Source organism: Sebastes fasciatus, chromosome 8 (assembly GCF_043250625.1).
Source record: "Sebastes fasciatus isolate fSebFas1 chromosome 8, fSebFas1.pri, whole genome shotgun sequence".
NCBI lineage: Eukaryota > Metazoa > Chordata > Actinopteri > Perciformes > Sebastidae > Sebastes > Sebastes fasciatus.
Window position 1 is genome coordinate 7,082,394 of NC_133802.1, and position 23,638 is coordinate 7,106,031.

At 40.6% G+C, this 23,638-nt stretch overlaps 1 protein-coding gene across 3 annotated transcripts; it reads left to right on the top strand.

Annotated features, from left to right (window-relative positions):
* The first annotated feature begins 1,346 nt into the window (after positions 1-1,346).
* LOC141772239 (histone-lysine N-methyltransferase SUV39H1-like) lies at positions 1,347-14,113 on the top strand. Of its 3 annotated transcripts, none has more exons than XM_074643028.1 (6): positions 1,347-1,482; positions 2,252-2,397; positions 6,501-7,160; positions 10,141-10,287; positions 10,698-10,827; positions 11,377-14,113. In XM_074643028.1, exons 1-6 carry the CDS (start codon positions 1,437-1,439, stop codon positions 11,508-11,510), a joined length of 1,263 nt encoding a protein of 420 aa, XP_074499129.1. In that variant the 5' UTR covers positions 1,347-1,436; the 3' UTR covers positions 11,511-14,113. The 3 variants fall into 3 exon arrangements, with proteins under 3 accessions (XP_074499129.1, XP_074499130.1, XP_074499131.1); XM_074643029.1 differs by lacking the exon at positions 1,347-1,482 and adding an exon at positions 1,550-1,703; XM_074643030.1 differs by lacking the exon at positions 1,347-1,482 and adding an exon at positions 1,863-2,007.
* The last annotated feature ends 9,525 nt before the right edge of the window (positions 14,114-23,638 follow it).

Consider the following 23,638-nt stretch of genomic DNA (forward strand, 5'->3'; position numbering starts at 1 on the left):
ATCAACACATAACACATAACGTTGGTCTCTATGCGCAGCTGGCTGAGAGACGAGTGGTCAGGGGCCGTCTACAAAATGCAACGCCGAAAAGAGAGAACTATTCCATATCTTCAGTATTATACAGTGTAGTACCACCAAAATGAATTCACACATCAATGATCTCCTCATAGTTGTACTACAATACTTAGTTTGGAAAAATATGCTTTTGCATAATTCTTTTGAATTTTTAATGGGAAAAATATTCAATAACTTCAGTATTATGCAGTGTAGTACCACCAAAATCACTTCACACATCAATGGTCTCGTCCTGATTATACTTATTAAACTAATTAAGACTAACTTACTTGAGTGAATGAGTTCATAAAAATGTTCTCCTAGGAGCCACATGCAGCTCTTTAGCTCCTCTCCAGTGGCTCCCTGTGGATTTTTAAAAATGGAATTGAATAACTGTTTTTTGTTTACATTTTCATTTTTATTTATCATTGTTGTAGGTCTGTGGTACGACGGTACGGCGGAGTATTAGGGCCACATTGGGGGAAAAAAAAAAATCAGAGACTTCGAGAATAAATTCATAATATTATGAAAATAAAGTCAGAAGTTTAAGAGAAAAAAAGTCGTAATATGAGAACGAAGTAGTAGTAATTTTACATATTATTTTCTTTTTTTCTCGTTAAGTTATGACTTTATTCTCGTAATATTATGACTTTTTTCTTGTAAAGTTATGACTTTATTCTCGTAATATTACAACTTTTCTCTTGTTAAATTATGACTTTATTCTGTGAATCTCAGATGTTTTTCCCCTCAATGTGGCCCTAATACTCCATAGTACATTTGCACTTTGGCCCTCACTGCATTAGACTTATATACTATATACTTAGACTATAGGCTGTGTTACCTTCATCACAATGCTTAAATGTTTTGCGGCTCCAGACAGATTTATTTAAATTTTCTTTGCCTAAAATGTCTCTTTTGATAGTAAAGGCTGCTGACCCCTGTCCTAGGAGGTCTAGGGGGCTCCGCAGGATTGTGACATTTAAAGGGGCTTAAATTTCAACAGGATGAGCGACGCATTCAGCTCTACGCTAGTGTTGAATGTTCATCTATTAATGAGGAACTGTGCTATGTTGTACTAGTTGTGTCTACATGATGTGCCTACTCAAAGCCTGCCACCATGTTACCACTTTAACAACAAACAACAGCCGGCCATGCAGCCAGCAGGCAGACCACCGTCACTACGGAGGCTTCCTAACTTGTTTAGTGAATCCAACCAGCTTCGTAAGACGTCTCTTCCGACCAACCCTCCTGACTACATCTCAACCAATCAGAGAGCTGCAACATGACGCTCAGCCAATCAGAAAGCTGCTACATGACGCTCAGCCAATCAGCGGCCGCTACCGTCTCCTCCGCAGCAGGATCCTCCCCAGCAGAGTAGCTTCATGTATTTTGGCGGCTGTGTGCAAAACATGGCGGAAAATTTGAAAGGTAACTCATGGAGACTACATATGACTTTATATTTCATTATATGTGTGTGTTTAGTTTTGTTATTTGTTCAGGTATCATCGTAAACCCTTTAAAGACGTCACATACGCCTTCTTGCCCTCTCGTGCACGTAACGTGAGTGAGCGCGGTGGTGTTGATCACTACCGCGACTCTAGTAGGAAGTTACTTATCCCGAGTACTTCCAGTCTAATTCAGACTCCTTTGTGAGTAAATGCTCCGCTTGTGCATTCAGATTAACTTTGACTAGTCTTAGAAACATGCTATCTATTTAAAAAACATTTAGTTAGTTAGTTTAAAGCGTGGTGTTTTACGGCAGGGCTGCGTGGTTTTACGTTAGCGGGCAAAACTGTGGATAAGTTTAACGCGCCATGCGTTTAAATGGAAGTCAATGTGTGTGTTTCTGGCTGATCATTTGGTGTTTCCGTGAGGCGATTCTTATACCAAAGATTGGTTCTGGTCTCAGTGTCGATTAGGTCTCCGGATCATCCTCAACTGACCTGTTAGGCGGTAAAAAAGTGCAGTTATCATCATGAAAATGTGATTTGTATTGAGATAAAGCGCTCCTCACTGTGTGATGGCGTTATGCAGAATGAACCCACGCATCCAGACGATGTTAATAGTCGTGTGATATTGCTTTGCACCTCCAGCAATGAGCAGTGTGGGTTTAAATCCACTGACTTTTAACAGGAGTTTGGTGTGTAGCCTCGCTGCATTGTTACTCTGTAGTTTAAAGGGAGTTTGCTGTTGTCAGGTTGCAGCGTGCCGTGGAAGATGTCCTGGGATGAGCTGCAAGCCCTGTGTCGCAGAGAGAGACTCTACTGTCCACAGCTGGGGGTGAACAGAGCCAACGTCAACGAGTATGATGTGGAGTTCCTGTGTGACTACAAGAGGGTCAAGGTAAATAATCAGTATTATGACACATGACTGTTTACTAACTATTAACAAGCTCTGCTCTTTCATGGTACATTGCCAGCAGGGTCTGAAATTAACCGTTTTCCTCTTCTGCCACTGGGGCAGGTCACTGAACATTTCTACCGGCCACTCATTTTTTTTGTCTCCCACTTCTGAAATCTAGGTTTTAAAATTGTAAACACTGAGTCAGCGGTACCAGACCGTAGAATTATGGAATATATCATGTAACCTTAATGCATGACTATATTTGGTAACACTTAATTTTTCAATTAACTTTGTATTCTTTTCCTGGAAATGTATTAAATAAATTACCACTTATTGGGAAATAGCGGAATATAATTATGAAATAATGTTTATAGTAAAGTAATTTTCAATAAATGTATAGGTAAATATCGGGGTAATTTGGCAGTACTTCCAAAGAAATTTCAAATAGGTAACTTGCTAATTATCACCTAATTACCAATTTTCACCTGCCACAACCAACATTTACCCTGTATTTGGCAGGTGCTAATTTCATTCCCTGATTGCTCGTGTTAAGAAGTATGCATTACATAGCCTCTACACTATACTTTGACTGTTCAGGACACTGTCTGAAGCTCCAGGCCACATTTATTCCGCTCGATTAATTCCTTGTACAATTGAATGAGCTCAAGGTTATAATATAAATGTAGCAGCTGGTTAATCCAGTTTTCCTTGTGTTATTATTACAGTATGGGTTATTACAATAACCACTGTATAAGTCAGAAGTTGACTTATACAGCTTGTGTACTCGTCTACTCCGTGGGTTCTTTCTTTTCCCTTATGAATGCCTCCTTGCTGCTTATCTTGCACCCATTCATTGCTCTGTAGTGTACTGCGTACTCCTGGAGACAAGGTATCACATCAAAGTTCTTGAAACTGCGTAGGATTCATACCAAAATTGTACGTGCACACAAAAAACGAAAAAGGCATACTCCAAAATGCATATTGCCAGAGTATGGACTGGTAGGGACACAGGCACTATAGGGATGCACCGATACAGGGTTACGGTATCGGTGACAATGGAGCCGACCTATTCAATTCAATTCTATATTTATATACTATATACGTTATATACTGGAATTTTGTACGATTTATTATTTTAATAATAAATTACCAGGGCTGTCAAAGTTAATGCGTTAATAACGCGTTAACGCAAAATCGTAACGCCACAAATTTATTTTGCGCAACAACGCAATCGATCTTTTGGCGGTAGATTGAAGATAGTAGCATCATATGAAACTATATATATATATATATATATATATATATATATATATATGTGTATATATATATATATATATATATATATATACACATACATACATACATTTGCATAAAGCAACAGATTTGCCCACTCCCATGTTGACAAGAGTATTTAAAAACTTGACAAATCTCCCTTTACGGTACATTTTGAACAGATAAGAAAAATTGTGATTAATCATGGACAATCATGCGATTAATCGTGATTTCAATATTTCAATCGATTGACAGACCAATAAATTACAATTCAGTAAATGTATATCTATGTATTTATTTGTCAGATTTTGTTTTACAAAGTTAGGAAAGCAATGTTTAAGTCCAGCCTGATGTTGCCTTACACATAAAAGAATGATCCCAGTCACTTCCTCGCAGTGAGGCATACAGCTTATTAATTAACTCTGGTGTCGGATCGCTACTCGGTATCGGCCGATACCCAAACCCAGGTATTGTTATCGGTTTCTGGGCTGAAAAAGTCTGACCGGTGCATCCTGAACAGGCACACTGCGTGGCTCACACTTTCATATCTGTTAAGAGTCTTTATACGCTCATATCCAGCTGATAAAATCAGATAGTCAACATTTAGGAAACAATAAACACCGCAAGTGTTTCCCTCATTTTCACAGTCTGTCTATGTGTGAGGTAAAGATGTGTCAGATGGAGTTGCCTGGAGAAGACACAGAGTGTGTGGCAGCCACCACGGTGTCTCCAGTGCATTCTGTGTGTCTTTTGCTCCAGGCAGAACAGTCATGTGTTCATTGAGCGCCTTTTCTCCAAAAACTAATGTGAAATATGCAAAAAGGTTTGGTTCTATTTGATGCAGTCTCAGATGCCCTCAGTTAGTTAATGTGGTTGATAAAAAAGTGAATCCGAATATTCGCGGTGATAAAGTGGAGTGACCACTATCAGATGCAGGGTAGATTGTGACAAATCCTTAATAAATTTGGGTTTCCCTGTATCTTTTAAAATGCAGAGGTGCTTATGGAATACTTTTGGGCTTTCTACTATAATACTAATATTACTAGCTTCTAACACAACAAATAATATCTGAACTACTTATATGAAAGTGAATCTGTGAATCCTCCATTGCATTATAAAACTGAAAGTATGGCAGGTCAAAATTGAACCAGGAAGTCTCAATCTAACGGACTGTGGTGTATGCAGTTTGCCTTTTTTCACTTCCACTTTGCCAGTGGTGTGAGTGGTCTGATTTGACACTGCAACATGGAGCACAAGCCAGTAGTCATCTAAGTCCACCATGACAGCAGAATTGAAATACTTTCCCACAACAATTTTCTTTTTTTCAGTGAGACTTGCAGAAATCCAAATGGCTTTATAGAGACAAACACTTTCAGGGGCTTAGTGGCAATTTGTGAACGTGTTGCAAACCCAGAGTACGCTCTGTTAAATACTGTTTCTCTAACATAACAATTGAATTGTTCCTAATAATAAGGTTACTATACTGTGAGACATTATACTTCTGTCAACAACTGTCAGAGATTTTGCCATTCCGTTCATACTGTGGTATCAATCCCTTATATTTCTGCAAACAAACCCTTCATACTAAATAGCATCTATTAGTAAAGTGGACTTTCTACAACCTAAAAGCATGAAAGATCATTCAAACATATAGAGGAAGTCCTCTCAGACATCTGCCTAGACCCAGTCAAGCGTTGTGGAAGGAGATCACAAACTGTCGTTCAAAAGTTTCACATATCCCTGTCTCATAGTGCAGATTAGCAAGTGCTTTATCTTGAGGTTTTTCAGAGAGAAAATGAACTGGTCTACATGTTTAGGGTGGAAACGTTCAGCAGGCACAGAGAGATAAGTGCATTTGAGGTTTAAGGCCACACGTTTGAAATTGGAAAGCCCCCACCCTCACAGAGGACTGAAATAAATAAAGACTAGCTGCTGAACTCTTTGGACAAAACTAAAGTAAACATGTACTTGAGAGGGCTGAAATGAATTTATTAGGTGGTGAAAAAGATTTTGTGTGATACAAATAGTTTGAATCAATGGAATCATATCGTAAACATTAAGCCTGGCATGATGGTTGGGGGCTGTGAGTTGTCAAACCACTAACATCTGAGGCCTGTACTACGAAGCGAGTTCAACATACCCAGGGTATCTTCTCGTTATCTGGCTTAACTAACCCTAACAAACGACCTCCCGCTAAACGGTCCTACGACGGTGCTTATCAACTCGGTAAATCTCCCCAGGGTTTCTCTATCTGACTATGAGCGCGTTCACATGAAAGGGGTGGTGTTTGCAGCATGTGACCAATCACAAACATGGACAAGACTACTGTCAGCAGAGTGGCACGTTTTACAAACTATAATATTAGACAAACACGAAGAAGTTAAAACACATAATCCAGGCTAAAATTAACACAGTTGCAGGAAGGACACCTGGCAAAAGAAAAAATACCGATGTGTGAATGCGTAAATGAACAGATTTATTAATTTAACGACCTGGAAAGTCCGATATAGTCGGCTAGATGGGTCAGCGATATTATAAAAAGCTTTCAGAGTAGAATGAATGAAAAGACTTCATTACGCCCTTTGACAACAATGTGGCGTGTATGACTATTTCAGCCTTCTTTCAGCTGCGTCCCCGACTCCGGCGGTTTGTGAATGTTTTTAGCCTGGTTTATGACTTAAACTTCTTCGTCTTTGTGTAATATTATTATACAATCCACGCACCGAGCTCTGATTTGTCAGTAGGCGGTGCTTTTATACGAGTTGATCTGTTATCTGTATCCTTACCTGCTCCGGAGCAGGATAGTTTCTAATAGAAGTTGTGTGTTTCAGGAAGAGGTGTTCTACCTGGTAAAGTGGAAGACCTTCCCAGAGTCCGATAACACCTGGGAACCCAAGAGGAACCTCAAATGTGCCAAACTGATGAAGCAGTTCCACCTGGACCTGGATCAGGAGCTGAGGCGCCACAAAAGACGCGCCACCCCTAAAAAACTGGATAAGGAAGTTGCCTCATTCCTGGTCCAAAAAGCCAAACTCCGTCAGCGTCTGCAGCGCTGGGAGGCCCATTTGAACCAGACACGCAATCACCCGGGTCGCATTTTTGTCAGGAACGAAGTGGACTTTGAGGGCCCTCCAAAAAACTTCACCTACATCAACAACTACAAAGTAGGTCAGGGCATCGTGTTAGATGAGATGGCTGTGGGCTGCGAGTGTAAGAACTGTTTAGAGGAGCCGGTGAATGGCTGCTGCCCCGGGGCCTCCCTGCACCGCATGGCCTACAACGACAGGGGGCAGGTCCGGATCCGAGCAGGACAGCCCATATACGAGTGTAACACCCGATGCAGCTGTTGCACCGACTGTCCTAACAGAGTGGTGCAGAAGGGCATCCAGTTCGACCTGTGCATCTTTAAGACCGAGAACGGCCGGGGATGGGGCGTCCGCGCACTGCAGCATATCAAGAGGAACACATTCATCATGGAGTACGTGGGAGAGGTAAGACCTGGTCAGAAACAGCTTTCAAGTCATTCTGTCCTGTCATTTTTTTAAACTTTTTGGCTTAATACAGCTTTCAATCATGAAAAAGCCATCTTAAGTAATAAATTAGAACACACTAGACTCCTGAAGTTTACATGAACTGTCACAAGACAACAACATTAAAACAATGTCATGTTAAAATGATATTGCAGGCTCACTGTTTTGTTTTATGACTACTGCAGCTGTCTGAAGCCAATCCTTGTTTGTTGATGGATTGCTATATACTGCAGCCCTTTTTTTGTTTGCTGTTGGTATGTCAAAACATGCCCCATCATGCTTCATTATCATCAGTGAGACATGTGCAGAGTGCACCAAATATACAGTAGCCAGCAATTACAGTTATTGATATTACAGAATTGATGTGGTAGAGCTGCTTGATCACTTTGTCTGCATTTTAGCAGCATGTGAACAGGTAAACCACACATCATTTAAAAATTGTCAGGGATGCACCGATTATGAAATTCTGCACCGATTCAATCACACAAACTTATGAAACAACTTTTTCATATAACCTTTTACATTAAAAAGATTCTTTTTTTTTTTTTCCTTAAGTAACTTTTGCAACATGTAGCTGTAGGCCTACATTAGGTGTGTTTGTTGCACGGTGCGCACATCCCCTCCCCCCGCTGCTGTAGTTTCAGCTGGGAGATCAGCTGTTCTTGCTGCGGAGCATCATAAAACACACTCCAGTCAAACTCGACAGAAACAAAATACAACTCACCAAAACCATCTCGGTAAGTCTTTCCAACAATCACAGACTCTGGTTCAGTCGGTCACCCACTTCTAAATCCCCTCTGATGCTCATCTTCGTTATACATTGTTTGAGGGAACTACAGCTTATAGTGAGCCTGTCTGTCCAGGTCAAATTGATCACTATGAGCGAATGATTTTTATAATAAAAAAAAAAGCATGGAGGGAGACGGGCACCGGTTTGCGTGTGCTGCAGAGGCTGCGGTGCTGCAGAGCCGGTCGAGGATCAATAAAGTTCAATTTCGGGGTATTGCGTGACCATGGCTTATCAATCCATTTGACGAGGGCGGCTTTAAACACAGGTGCTTTTTACTGTACGCATTTGTTTTTCATTCAGAGAAAATGAGCTTCACTGTGTCTTCAATGTTTCAATTCAAAGCAATAATTTTGCTTCCAGCGAGCTTAACACCTGGGCACAGATAAATTGTTGTCATCACTGTGATTTCCAACTCGTCTACCAGAGATGTAATAAGCCGAACCCAGCGTAGGATCCATCAGGTCGATCTTAGATATCTATCCTGTCCTTTCTTTACTGAACTCTCCTGTGTTCCGTCACTTCAGCCGGCTGGTGTTGCAGCGCTGCTCTCCTTAATGACAGCTGAGCTTTACAGTGCAGCATTTCACATCTTATGTGAGTGAAAATGACAATCGTCGCCAGCGGGAGGTCATATAAGATGGCGCTAAATAACGCTAACGTTAATCCTGTGAGTAACTTGATGACACGCCAAAATTAAACTTGGATGTTGGCGGGTTTTTGTGCTCCCTGCAAGCTGATGTCTGTACTCATTTTAATAATGTTTATGAGATAAAACAAGCTTCCTTATGTGACGTCGATGTACACTGGCGAGTGGACTGGGTGTTTCTGCAGTTGCAACAGCTTTCAACAGAGATGAGTCCTCATTCTAGCTAATCGTTTCATGGCGGTTTCTGTCGTAGTCTTCCAGTTAAATTTGACTCAGTATCGTATCAATAATTTAAGCTTTGAAGCATTTTCTGTTTCATGATGTCAGTTTCGTTGGCTGATAAATTCCCCTTTTTAAAGATGATTAAACAAATCCGAAGTATTATTTTCATTACTAGTCATTTAGAGAAGCATGGTTGTATTTCAAGGCATTACATTGAAAGGTGTTTCTAACATTTTTTTTTTTTTTTACCCCATGCTTATAAACGATGGGAAAAAACACTAGAAATTCCGTCCGTTCGCGTGTCACACTTTCGTTTTCGGAGCAGAACTCAGAAACTATTTAACTTAGGAACTTCAGATTTGGTATGATGGTTGACAGTGTGGTCTAGTTGCGCCTTTTGGGGCTTAGAAGTCCAGGGTGCCCATTAGTTAATTAGTTAATGCCCATTAATGCCATTAGTTCCAAAAGGGCAAAACCGTTGGCCCTACTTTAGTAGGGGTCAAGCAGTGAGCGGGGGTATGTGAGCCATGCTCACTCTTGCCTTTTTAATGCGGCTGTGGCTCAGAGGTAGAGCAGGTCGTCCACCAAGCGGAAGGTCGGCGGTTCGATCGCAGCTCCTCCAGTCCACATGTCGAAGTGTCCTCGAGCAAGACACATAGCCCCAAATTGCTCCCGAAGGCTGTGCCATCGGTGTGTGTGAATGAGTGTTTTGATTAGATCCTGATGAGCAGGTTGACACCTTGCATGGCAGCCTCTGCCATCCGTGTAGGAATGTGTGTGTGTGATCGGGTGAATGCTGACATGTAGTGTAAAACGCTTTAAGTGGACGGAAGACTAGAGAAGCGATATATAAATGCAAGTCCATTTACCACAATGTATCCAATACAACACCACCGCTGACAAATATGACACCTCTCTGAAACTGTCAACAAAAAACTGAATCCACTGAGTTAAACAAAGGTAGGATTTAATGCAGGGCTCTTCTATTAGATTGCACAGAGGCTTCTACTTGTCTAGTCACTCATTGTCCATGTTTGGCCAGTGCTGATGCCACTTTCCTTCTCTTTAGCAATGGTGGTCAACATCAGTTTTTTGAGAATTGAAATAATTTTTTGCGGCTGAGTTTGTGCGTGCTGATAATGATACTTCCAGTAAATACCCAGAGTGGGTATTTAAGTTTTTGTTTATTGTTTTGTTATTTTTAATAAATATAATAATTGTGTGTTGGATCCAAAAATGAGTGAGGCTTTTGTTCCAGTAATGTCCTTTCCCGTTTCCTCCAGATCATCACAACAGATGAAGCGGAGAGGAGGGGTCATGTGTACGACCGCCAAGGTTCTACGTACCTGTTTGACCTGGACTATGTGGAGGACGTGTACACGGTGGATGCGGCTCACCAAGGCAACATCTCCCACTTTGTGAACCACAGTGTGAGTATCTTCAAACAAGGGCTGGGCGATATGGCCTAAAAATAATATCGCAATATTTTTAGGCTATATCGCGATACACAATATACTGTATAACGCGATATTTTAAAATATCCTCTAAGCACTTCATAAATGCTAGATTTAACCCTTTGATGCATACAATCACCAATACAATCAGTGGTCTTTATGTTATGGCTGATCGGTGTATGTATGAACGGTATATGTGGATAAATCATATCCCTGGCATCTCTAGTGTCTTGAAAAGGATCCATAAGTCTCTCTGCAGCACAATGTAAAACAAAGGAATAAACGTGCGGTGACTTGTTGAACGTGTAACTTGCAGTGTGTGCATAGCTCCTATTTTAAACCATAATTTGAAAAGCTCCTGACACAAAGTTGTGTTCTTTTTGCAGTGTAACCCCAACCTTCAGGTATATAATGTGTTCATCGACAACATCGACGAGAGGCTCCCAAGAATAGCTTTATTCTCAACGCGGGCTATTCGGGCAGGAGAGGAGCTCACCTTCGACTACAAGATGCAAAGTAAGTGTCATTGATTGAGCAGATTTAAAGTTGGCACAACAGCTGGCTTCAAAGGTATAATATACAGCATTTTCCTAAAAAAAACAACGTCTAGACTCATACAAAAGTAATCCCTCTCAATCATCCAGAAGTGTGTGGCGGTGTCTATATCTGCTGAGACCCTGCCCTCTGCTTGTATTTACCAGGGAAGATTGTGAAGCAGTTTCATTTTAATTCTAAATTTAGGGGAGATACTAAACTCGGTCTAAAGCTTACAGTGGGGCAGCTATGCTGAAATATTCATAATAATTGTGCATTTGGCACAGACGTAGGTTTATATGTTATGAAAAGATATAGATATCGGGGCACTGCATATTTTGCCCCTGGGAGGTTTGGCCATTTTTCAAAATCGCTGCCAAATAGACGCTAAATATTCAAAATTGTTTTGATGATTTCCAACGTGTGTTCAAGCTGATTAGATCGGATCAGATCAGAAAAGCGAAAACCAAAAGTTAAGTTGCCGGATTATCAACCGAGACCCCCTCCAACCCGACTTCTGTTTCTTTCCAGTTGATCCAGTCGACACAGAGAGCACCAAAATGGACTCCAGTTTCAGTGTAGCGGGGCTCCCCAGCTCTCCGAAGAAGAGGATTCGAGTGGAGTGTCGGTGTGGATCGGACTCGTGTCGAAAATACCTGTTCTGACAAAGGACTGCTGGGAACGCAACACTGTCATCTGTGCAAAGATGGACAAAATTGTACAGATTTGTATATAATTTTTTTTATTTTCTTTTTTATCTTTTATGAAAGCTTAAATTCACCATCAACTTTTTATATGTGAACATGACAAACCCTTCCGAGATGAAAACCCCCAATCAAATCAAATCTATGATTTATTCCAACAGAATGTAGAGCTTCTTGGTTTCCAGTGAATTGAAGGCTGCATCAGTGGATTATTTGAGTGCTTAAAGTGGCAGTAGGCAGTATATTTTTGGCATCTTGGGCAAAAATTCCATAATAACCTTTCAACATATTGTAATTCAAGTGTTCTGAGAGAAAACTAGACTTCTGCTCCTCCTCATGGCTCTGTTTTCAGGCTTTAGAAAATCTAGCCCATGACAGGAGACTTTGGCCAATCACAGGTCATTTCATTGAGAGAGCGTTCCTATTGGCTGTGCTCTAATCATGTGACCGTAACTTTGCGTTCCTTCACCTGAATTCACAATGGCGGCGGCGTCACAAACTTTCTCATTTTACAGCTAAACAGTACACTACAAGATGATTCTGAAAAATTTGAAGTGAGAAATAGGCATTAATGTAACATAATATTGATTCATATTTGATCAGCGCTGCCTAGTTTGACCGTTTGGTCGGAGTTTGAGAGTGATTGACAGCCGGCTCTCATAGGACAGTGGACCTCAGATCAGCTCTTACTGCTTGTTTTCCTCCGGTCTCTAAAATCTTGCAGATGCCGTTAGGGGCACCTGCTTCATGTACTACTGTCACGATATAGCAACCGTTTTATAAAAATAACTTTTTTTAATCATATTTGCGCCAATGTCGCCTACTTCAGCTTTAATTCCAATGATTTTAAACATATTTCTATTAAGCTAGATCAGTGAGCGTGTATAGTAGCAGTACAAGAATGAACGGCCTATTTACTTTTTGAGTAAAACATATTCTGTGGTTGCTTTTTCCATGCTCTAAAATGTGATCTACAATTACATGACACGGGTATTTGCCCAGGCCTTTTCATCCCTGTTAAATGATAATTCTGGTTTATTACAACTGGGGCTTTTTTTTTGACCGTCATTTCTACCAGTGAAAACACTGTGCTCACCAATTTAATAGCTTAGATGTGGGGGAAAAAAAGCCCCATCACTAAAAGGAAGTCTGATGGGTGAAGAAACACACACACACTCCAGGTTAGTCAAACTTATTTGGAAGAGAAAATGAAAGCAAACAGTAAAGTTGTGACATCACAGTTTACAGACACACTTCCTGCGTCAGCTTTGACCTAGTGTACTTACTGTAGTGTACTGTGCAATGAGGATTTATTAGCAACATAACTAGATTCTCACGTCCAGTTTGTCCTTTTAAAGGTCCAATATTGTAAAAAGTGAGATTTTCATGTCTTTTATATTATAAAGCAGGTTTAAGTGCTTTGTAAATACTGTTAAACTATCAAAACGCTCAATATACGGAGAAATACACAGCCCGTATTCAGAAATTGTGCGTTTGAAACAAGCCGTTAGCATTTCTGTCCATTTGTGATGTCACAAATATACAATATTTAGACCATTGCACAATTTTAAACATAAACATTCTAAATGTGTCGCAGTTTATTTCCTCGTTGCAGTGTATGTAAATAACATCAGCTGACAGGAAGTAAACATGGACCCAATCTGTTACCTAAATCTGCACTAAAACGGAGCGTTTCAGACAGAGGGTAAATACAGGTATATTCAGGCTGACAGTATGAGGAAAATAAGGTTTTTTTTCAACATTACAGCATGTAAACATGTTCTAGTAGAAACACAAAATACAAGTATGAACCTGAAAATGAGCAGGATATGGGACCTTTGAAGAAAGCGGTTTAAATAATCAGGATAAGCTGTCGGTTTGTTTCAACCTGTCTGGTCGTCCGACTGCTTGGGACCTCTTGACCTCTTGGGATTCTTTTTAGTGTTCCCAGATCTCAGCTATTAACTTGGTCAGTGCAATGCCATAACTGGTAGAGATGATTTTTACACAACTGCATAGTTTTAATGGTCCGCTTCACCCCCTGACGTTGTTGTAGCACCCTGTGTTGATGTGTTGAAACTCGGCACTGTTCACACCTTCATTTCAGAATGCCAACACAGCTCCGAGGACGTTTACAGAGTAATTCTCAAACTGCCAGGAAATGACTCTCCTTTTGTATTTTGTTACTTGCATCTAGTGAAATGATCATACAGTTGTCACTAAAGGCTCCAGGCAGACACAGTCACCACATTCTACTAAAATAATGGAACTGATAAGTAACCGTAGTCAAAGTGCCAGTGCACCACACTGCAGGGATAAGTACGTATTTTTTGTGATTATGGCGAACTGATTGTAAAGTGAGTGGGGGGGGTCATAATTACTTTTTCCATTTACTTTCCTTTCCGTCACTCCTGTGACTGTACAGTATCTATTTTGTGGTCAAATAGGTGATTCTTTTACAGTATGTATATAAAAACATTGTAGTTATTAGTACTTCAGTGCATGACTTTCTTAAATGTGGAGAACAAAAACAATGTAAATAAATGGCTTTAAAGTGGTTTTAACTGATGGTTTCATGTTGTAATTCTTGTAGTTTTACTCTGTTTTATAGTACATGCTGGTTATGGAGCTTGGCACTGAAAAAAGTTCCACTGATAAATAAAACGTAAGCATTACAAATTATTAAATCTTTTGCATTCTGATTTGTTTTTCGATTTTTTTTTCTTCTAAATGTCACTTTTTTTCAGTGTCATTTTTTTTTTCAACGCTAACAACTCTCTGGGGGTTCTTTTTTTTTTAGATCATTTTTTTCAGTTTCTACTTTCCGTCACTTTTGGTGTGGAGGGAAGAGGCCAAGGAGAGAGTGATTTACATAAATTCTGTACACTGGGGAGAATGTCACTCCGGTTTCCGGTTTTATTTCATTTTGTTTTAATCATATTGCATTGTATTTTATTTGTTATAATAATAAAAAAATTACTCAACTGGCCGGGCAGTGGCCACACAACCTCCCTACCGAGTGGGCTCCTCCTCCATCGATGACTGCTTATGGATAGAAAAGGGCAAATTGAGCCCTGAGCCTTTCACGACCTACTACTACTACTACTACTACTAGAATGTCACTCTTCTGGACCGACAGTCCGCTCCGAAGACTGTCATCACCACACAGCTAGCATACGATTTCTGGCATTGTTTTTAATCCACTGAAGATATGTAGAGACATAAGGTTTATATGAAAGTTAAAATATTGAGGACATTGTCCAAATGTCCTTTGATGCAACTTTCCGGTTGCATTAATGTACAGTAAACTATACTTTATATGATCATAGGAGGGTACTAAAAAATCCATTGCTCTTCTCTCAGCAAACAGTTTGATCATATTGGGACTTCTTTGGTGGAGATGTCACATATTCAACAAGCCTTATTTAATATATGTGTAATATAATGTTTTTATTTGGAATATAAAATGTGAGAAGCGATTGCTGAATTATGAGTCTTTCTCATTCATGCTTCTAAACCTAGTTACTGTGTCAGTAAACTGGCCAACGCCACCAAAATGAAAAGTTGTTTTGTCATCGTGTGAGCCGTACTGGTCAAAATGTTTAGATGTTCTTTTTTTTACCACAGCTGTCAACCCTAGACATGTGTCTTATATACAAATCTCTGTTTTGTTCTACTTTGTCGTTGACACTGACTTGTTACTGTACTACACCAGAATGTCAGTTCTGTCTAGCTGAATGCTGTTTTAGATTCTCATTTCAACAGTACATCAACGTTTACTGGGAAAAGTCAATACTGTAGTACACAGAAACCGTGTTTATACAGTAAATGTATTTGTGTAGCAATGTTACATGTATTATAAATGAGAAATTCACCTTTGATCTTTCATATAAAGTCAGAACAGAAAATGTGCCAAAAACTGACATCCATGTCAAAAAACAAACCCTGCAACAGTGAAAGAACCTGCTGTAGTTCAGTAAAAAACTAATTGTACCTCCTCACAGTTCGTTACACCATGTCATAGATATTTATGGAATATACATGTAAGATTGATGATTGAATGGATCATTTTGCATGTGACGGCTCAAACGATGAAAGAATGTTTAGAAGTTGAGAAGAGGAAGCAGAGAGACGTGTGCAAGTGGCTATTGTGCAAATTGCACTAACTCTTTAGCACACATGCAATTTGCTTGAATTAATGAGAAATTCTAATTTGTTGTGAACAACAAAGTCATTGTTCAGAGATCTGAGCTCATCGTTTTGAAAAAAAATAATCCTCAGAATTGAGAATTGAGCCAAAGCGAATGAGATAAAAAACTAATCCTCACTTTCAAAGTAAGCAACACTTTTTACCACTAGGTGGTGCTTTGGACCAGCTATAGCCACGTTATACAGAACATGTTTGAGTTGTTTTCCTCCAGCATAATTGTTGGCATTTAACTCCATTACAACAATTATCTGCTTCATATCTGAAAAATATGTTAACTACTTCCACAATATGTCCTTTATAAAACTAATGATTGAAAAATAAAATGCATAAAATCTATAATGTGATGTTTTCCAGACGGGAGGGTTGGTCCTGGATGACCCTGCAGACACGAAACAGGTAGACAAAGATAATTTCAGTGTGGGACAAATTAATTTGATGCAACTAAATCGTCGTTCCACCAACAATCTTTAAATATAGGTCATATGAGTTTGCATACCAGCCAACCTCCTACATTCTATACTGTGATTACAATAAATAGCACACTTAGTCATATAGGTTCTGCCCCAACCCAAACACGTGTTTCTTTTTGTACTTCCTTTTTTCGTTCCAAAGTCTACATTAAAATTAATGTACGATTGAAGATCCCCTTTATGTCATGTTTAACACTCTGAGACCAACAATACACCCGTCAGATAGAAGATCACAGTAGATGTCACATAGAAGTGGTGTACATCATCTGAAAGCTGAGAACATGAAGATTAATTTGAGAAATAAACATTAATTAATTATTTTTAATTAATTGTAAAAGTGTATAAGGGTTTAGAACATGATGATAGAAGTATATGATGGTCATCCTCATGCTCTATTATGTCTCATAAGTTGTTGCAGCAATTTTTCGGTTGATTGATTGATTTGTTACACAGATTTGGTGCTAAATTTAGCAATTTTTTCCATTCGAGAATTGATAAAAAAATTATCAATAATCCCTCCAAAATACCACATTAAGACACCAAGACCTTTGAGGAATACCATAGAAAAAGCCATGCTGTGATTTAGTATCAAAAACTTTTGACATTTTGAGATTTCTGCAAGAATTGCATTTTTTGACGATTGGATGGCGAGCACTTCTGCTGTGTAAACTGCTCAGAAACCCCCTTATTATCAATCTAGCTGAGAAAGCCATCCATCCTCTGAATGCTGTAGGCCTCTAGCTTGTGGCTGTAAAGTTTCATGAGGCTGTGATTATCTTAGAGGTCACCACAGGTCATTTATATAGTGAGGTCAAATAAAATTTTTTTTTACATATCATCATTTAGATCAGTGGTCTCAAACTCAATTTACCTGGGGGCCGCTGGAGGCAGAGTCTGGGTGAGGCTGGGCCGCATCAGGTATTCCACAAAAAAAGCTTTGTTAAAAAAAACAACAATCTTCTCAAACGTCATTATTAACAGTTCTTTAACTTGAATGGGTTCTTCTGAACATGAACTGTCCTGAACATTAATGGAACATTGAAGAACATGAACGGTTCTTCTGAACATGGCCTCTATTGCGTCTCCCACTTTTCCTGAAATTGTCTGTGCTCGTCACCAACCTTTCTCTTCACTGCAGGCTTTGAAAAAGACATGATTGGGGCTGTGTGACAAGATATATATTCATTCCACTTGGTGTCACTCCGCAATAAAGTTGTGCCTGCTGTGTTTGTGTTGCTCTGCAATTACACCACCAAACCGCTAGTTGGCGGCGGCGTCTCTATGAGTTTCCTTCTTCTTCTTGTACTACAAACAGAAACTGAGGGAGTTGGAGCTAATAACTGTTGAACCACAGAACTTTTACTGACATTACTGCAACGCCGAAAAGAGAAAATATATCTGAGTGGATTTGTGTGAACAAACATTGAAAAGATGGAGGCAGAGAGAAGTAGAACTTGGTCCTGGCCGCTCAGCATCGCTGAGAGACTGGACCAATCACAGCTGTTGCGGTCTGCGTCGCCGCGACGTGTAGTTACATTTCTGGAGAGGTGCACGTCAGGCTACGGCGTCGATTCAACGCAGAAGTATAAATCAAGCTTTAATCGAGTTTATGCGATGTTACACGGGCGCCGCCACAGTTGTTGTGAAATGTTTCTCTGCTTGCATCAAGCCCGGCCGATTGCCCGTCCCCGGGAGCCATATACCCCAGTGTGATTGGTAGGTTCGTTCAGCTCGGGCTCGCGCAACAAAGGGACCTTCCACGGCAAACTGCCATTCACATAAAACTCGCGGGCCGAGGGCGCCTGGTTAGCTCAGTTGGTAGAGCGGGCGCCCATGTAACAAGACTTGGTCCTGACCGCGGCGGCCCGGGTTCGAATCCGGCCTGTGGCCCTTTCCGCATCCACTCTCTCTCTCCCCCCTTTCCAAGACTCTATCCACTGTCCTGTCAATAAAAATGAAAAAATGCCCCCAAAAAAAACTTTATAAAAAACTTTATAAAAAAAAAAAAAATTTGCGGGCCGCACTAACATTAAACTTTCATATCAAGGTGGGGGCCACAAAATATCGTCTTGCGGGCCGCAATTGGCCCGCGGGCCGCGAGTTTGAGACCCCTGATTTAGATAGAAAATCTTAAAAAAAATCTCCGTCTCCTCCTCATTGAAAAATCCATGATCTGTGAATATGCAAATATTGTTCAGTTACATTGGAAGTTTCAAGTTCCACATCACACTTGCATCCAGGTGTTAAACTGAGATGTATGGTGAGCATAAAGAAACGTCCCCTCTTCAGCAGATGAATGTGAAAACAAACTCAAAGCTCAAACACCCAAATGATTTTGTTTTGCAGCCTGTAGGAATAACTGCTGTCTCACCTCAGTTACTTTCAGCTAAACTTGAGACTGAGCTGTATCAGTATGAGAAACAAATGATAATCACATTTTGAAACATACTCATATTTTTGACTTTAGTCATGAGAAGTAACAATAATGAAAATATCTATAAAATGCCAATGACCTTTAGAAGTACTACATATATAAACAAAGATACCACACATGCTAACTAGGTGTGCTACAGAAGGCAAAAAATGGACTGTATAGTAGGCTACTCTGAACTATTAAACAGTAGTTAAGTTCTCCTCTCTAGAAAAGGAGCTGATGATCAGTCTACCGTGCTTGGTCCAAGTCGCCAGCAGCATTTTGAAAATTCAGACAATTAAAGCTTCGGTAGGCAACAAGTTTTTGGCATCATTGGGCAAAAATTCCTACTTCCTTCTACTTCCTAGGATACATTTTACAGCTCAATGAGACCTCTACCACCATGGGCGCTTATAGAATTTGAAGACATTACCTCAATCATTTAAAAAAAAAAAAAAAAAGCTCTATTTTGATGCCTTTCTTTAATGCACTCTGGCACCTTTTAGGCTACCAGTGAGGTAGATTAGCATGGAAGAAGGAGGGTCATGACACTAATTCCCTGAATCAGCTTGGCGATTGGTCCGTGCTGCTCTCAAAGCTCCTTGGATGAGAATATAGGCCAGATAGGTGTTCAGCGTGTCCTTGGTAAAAGCCAACCATCTAACCATAAGAGTGTCTACTTCACCTCATGTGGCAGGGATTGCTTTGGATTTGCTGGATTTGTGGAGGATCAGGACTTCCCGAGCTCCAAGTGAAGAGACACAGGTGGTTGATGCCAGACAGATAGCTTGTGTCTGGTCAAATGAAACCACAGAGGAAGCTTTCAGGAACAGTTGGATCACTTACTGTGTGGCTCTTATTCCCTGACTGAATGATGCGCTGTGTGATGTCTGCATGTATTTCATGATGGCAAAAATCAACTGAAAAGATTTAAAGCCCCCCCCTCCAGTGTATTTTGACATAATATGTAATATTTATTTCCTGATTAAGTTGATCAGCCACACTGACATTCTTTTTTTTTTGACAAATTACTTAATTTTGTGCTTAAAGTAAAAAAAATAAATAAGGTTGTTGGTAAACTGGGAATATGACATATGACTATAGTAGAAGCTGCAGGTCAAAGGTCATCCTCCAAGCTTGTGCAGGCGCACTCGTTTGTGTCTGAGCAGCGGCAAACTGATAAATATGTTAATCTGTCTGTCAGTTTGTCTTTCTAGTTAGTTAGCTAGTTAGCTGTAGTTAGCTAGCCCAGTTGTTGCATTAGCTAACTGAGGGTTTTCATTTTATTTTTATTTTCCTCCACCTTCATATTGTGTGTGTATTTTCACTATGGCATTTTTTGTGAACGGGTGAAATCAACACAACGAATTATACGAAATCCCAATACAAAATTAGCACCTTACAGAGACTGACTCTCTCAATTGCTCTCTTCTTTACCGTCTCCTCCTGCTGGAGATAAATTAACAGAAAGAAGCGATACCTCTAACAGGTCTGAATGATGGGGAACACAACTTTCAGCCTGAAAGAAAACAAGAGGAAAGTCCCGTTAGAGAAATAAATGAATCTCAGTGCAGCCCGTTGTGGTGTCGGTGCTAGGAGCTGAGGCGAGAGCGGTCGGTGCTGGTGGACGGCTCGCCTCTCAAATGGTGGACCTCGACAACATGTCTATCCGTCCTTCTAAGCGCTGTGGCTCCTTGTTGCTGCAGCAGCCAGACGGCCGCCTCGCAGGGAGGAGACGGTAAAAGAAGAGAGCGAGTGATAGAGAGTCGGTGTGTTGCGCTAATTCTTGTCTCATTTGTGGTCTGTGGGTTGAAAAACGATGAAATCTGGTTGTCATGGCAATGAATTACGTCGGACTGTTAGCAACACCCCCATTCTCTGTTTGAGAAAGAAAGTTATCCAAACAGGAAGTGACGCTGGCTAGAAGGGGCTTTAAGGGTGATTGTGTTTTTCCCCCCCCCCCAAGTCTTTCTTAACTCAATACTCATGTCCATATGTGAACTGAAGGACTTTGGTGTGTATAATGTTTCTATCTTCCCTCTCTCCCTCTTTATATTGGCATTTGCAAGCACTGAAAGGAGTTAAGGTGTCATTTGAAGTGTGAAAGCTAAACGCAGTTGGAATCAGTCGATGTGTGATCGCTTAAACGTCAGCTGATGTCTAAACCATGAAAGCAGTTGAACTGTCCACTTACTAGGCCTGCCGCGGTAGTCAGGTTACCGGCGGTAGCCGGGGCATTCACCGATCACATTACTTGCATTGTCATTTTGCTTTTTTTTTTTTACAAGGGCTTTAAATTAAATTGTTTGGAGGGTTGGGGTGTAGCACATTGAACAATCCATTAGATTTTGGTGGTGATCCGGATCATGATCCGGATTCAGGAATTCTTTTAAGTATTCCGATCAGCCTGTGCATTAAGACCACAGGGTAAAACACATGCGCAGTGTAACTGATGACTCGTTGATGACGCATGACCCCGCCTTCTTCCTCCTTCTGAGAGCAGAGACATACATGTGTGGATGTGTGGAGCTGCTGGCCGAGAAAGGAAAAAACGGTAGATGACGGGATGACAGACAATGTAGTGTAACGTTATACAGACATAACAAGGCTGCTGAATGAGAGAGGCATCTGCCGATATGTTACACGGAAACACACCGTGTTAATAACAAGCCGACCACCTCACGGTACCGCCAGCTGTGAGCTGTGATCTGTTTTTAAAGTCACGCACCGTGGCGGAGGTCTGCGCTCCTGAGTGCCATTCTAGTTATCTTAGTGCGCGCCGTCTTTTCTTGTAAAATGTAAAGTTTATCGTCCGGTGGAAATATGTCCTCACCTTGACATCCCTACCGCTTACTTGCATGCACTGTAAATACTTGTAGAGTGAGTATGAAAGCAGTGATGTCAGTTGAAGTATAGAACTACTTTCTACCAAAGAAATAGTCCCTATGAAAACCAGTGTGTTCTGTAGATTACCCAGAGTAACATGAGATTGTTTCTAGAATGAGACGTTGATCTTTTTAAAGGTGAGGTTTTGTAGTTTGGTGCAACGACCCTTTAAGTTACAGAATGGCCCCATCATGCTCTACCAAACCATCATGATCCTCATTAAGCTTCTCAAACAGGATGTTAAATGTATGTTCTGCATGCACAGTATGCAAAATGTGTTTTTTAAAATCGATATACCATCATGCCCCAGGAATTCTGGGAAGACCCTGCCCGTAGGTAATCATAATAATGTTCCGATCATTTCAAATGAAATTTATTTTCATTACAAAATTGACAACAAAAATCATAAATCGCCAGAGACATGCGTAATAGCTCAACCATTTTTTTTTTTAATAATACAGAACAAAGGGAAACCGCAGAGTCTGACTTGCCTCCATGATTCGGTGGTCAGAAGAAATTCCTTTCACATCCTTCAAACCTTTTGGTATTTTTTCATGTGTGATATTTGACTTCAGGATGCACTGAGATGAGATTTTTCTTCAAGCCTTCAACATTTAATGTTCTATTTTGAGGTTAAAATTAAACATTTCGCGGATAATTCACAGGCCTGGCTGGCTGGCACCCTCTCTAAGACATTGCAATATTTGGAGTTATTCCCAAAGATATGCTGTATGTAGCTGCTGGGATGTCTTGTTATCGTGATTTCTGTTACTGTGCGTGTTTTTACCACCCAACAGTAACATAGCACGACAAAACAAAGACTGATTTGGACATTCACTCGTCAAATTGGTATCTGGCTCATTTACCGCTGAGGCTCAGCTCAGTCACACCTGCAAACACTTCACACCAAATTACATTTTTTTTACCTCTTAATTCAACTTTGGTGAACTCCTGTAAACAAGCATTTTACATTGTCGCCTGTAGTTTAGCCAGCTTGACTTAGCTAGCCTCTGGTGCTGCTGCTTCACACTCTTTGTGATGTGACCAGGCCACTACAGAGCCAATCTTTGAGATTAAAGGATAATTCCAGTTTATTATAACTTGGGTTTTATTTCTTTGTAGCCAGGATTTTTACTGGTTACTTCTTAGATCTGGGAGCATGGTGACATTAGGGATGCTAACTTTGAAACATTTTCTTAACCGATAACCGACCCTCGTTAACCGATTATTAACCGCTAACTGACAAGATTTGTGCCTCGAATGCAGCGGTGCGCTAGCTGCAGTGTATGAGCACAACAGACAACTGAGTCCCCAGTTCACCCGTCCGGGAGCGTTAGCTTAGCAGCCACGCAGCTGCGTGTAGTGTCGCGGACATGCAGCCACTTTCCCAGTAAAAGTCTCCACCACACATTTAGTTTAGTTTAGCAGGTTGTCCGCTATGTGTCTGCCTGGCGTAACTTTAGCGAGCGTCCGACAAACGGCGTGTGTGTTTGTGCTACGTTAGCAGTTCTAGCATTGCCGGAGGCTTCGTGCTTGCCGTCGCCGCCACACAAGTGCAGTCACTGCGTAACTTTAGCGAGTGTTTCGACAGACCGTGCGTGTGTGTTGGCGGTGAGTGTGAGGTTGTTGGTGGCGTTATAGCTGTGAACGTAGTCGTAGCAGAGGCCCGAGCACCGACAACGTCGGGTGGCGAAGGCCCTATTGAAACTGTAGGAATTATTATTATAATGAATCGCATTTTTGAGGGCTTTAAGGTGCTTGAAAAGTTGTTCAACTTTGCACACTTATCAGACGCGATGAAAATTTTTTATTTTAAGCGCCCTCTAGAATTTCAGAAAAATTGAGCCACGGTTTCACCTACATGTATGAAATTTGGCAGACAGATGTAACATGTGGAGACGCACAAAAAAGCCTCTTGGAGGTATGCCCAAAACTCAACAGAAGGACAGCCATTTTGAATTTAATGTGCGATTTTCACCAATTTTTTGCGTTTTATAGGCCGTGTACTTTAACCACCATCTACAGATTTAATCAGATCGACTTGAAATTTGGACGTGCGGGAAGGTGCGAGGGCCCGTTCATCGCTGCTTGCAGCTTTAATTATTAATAT

What these genes read in the sequence shown, in the direction of transcription:
- LOC141772239 (XM_074643028.1), top strand. Translation starts at nt 1,437, where the DNA reads ATGTATTTTGGCGGCTGTGTGCAAAACATGGCGGAAAATTTGAAAG. An exon ending in CATGGCGGAAAATTTGAAAG is followed by an intron (nt 1,483 to 2,251) that starts GTAACTCATGGA and finishes TGCTGTTGTCAG; the next exon opens with GTTGCAGCGTGCCGTGGAAG. An exon ending in GTGACTACAAGAGGGTCAAG is followed by an intron (nt 2,398 to 6,500) that starts GTAAATAATCAG and finishes TGTGTGTTTCAG; the next exon opens with GAAGAGGTGTTCTACCTGGT.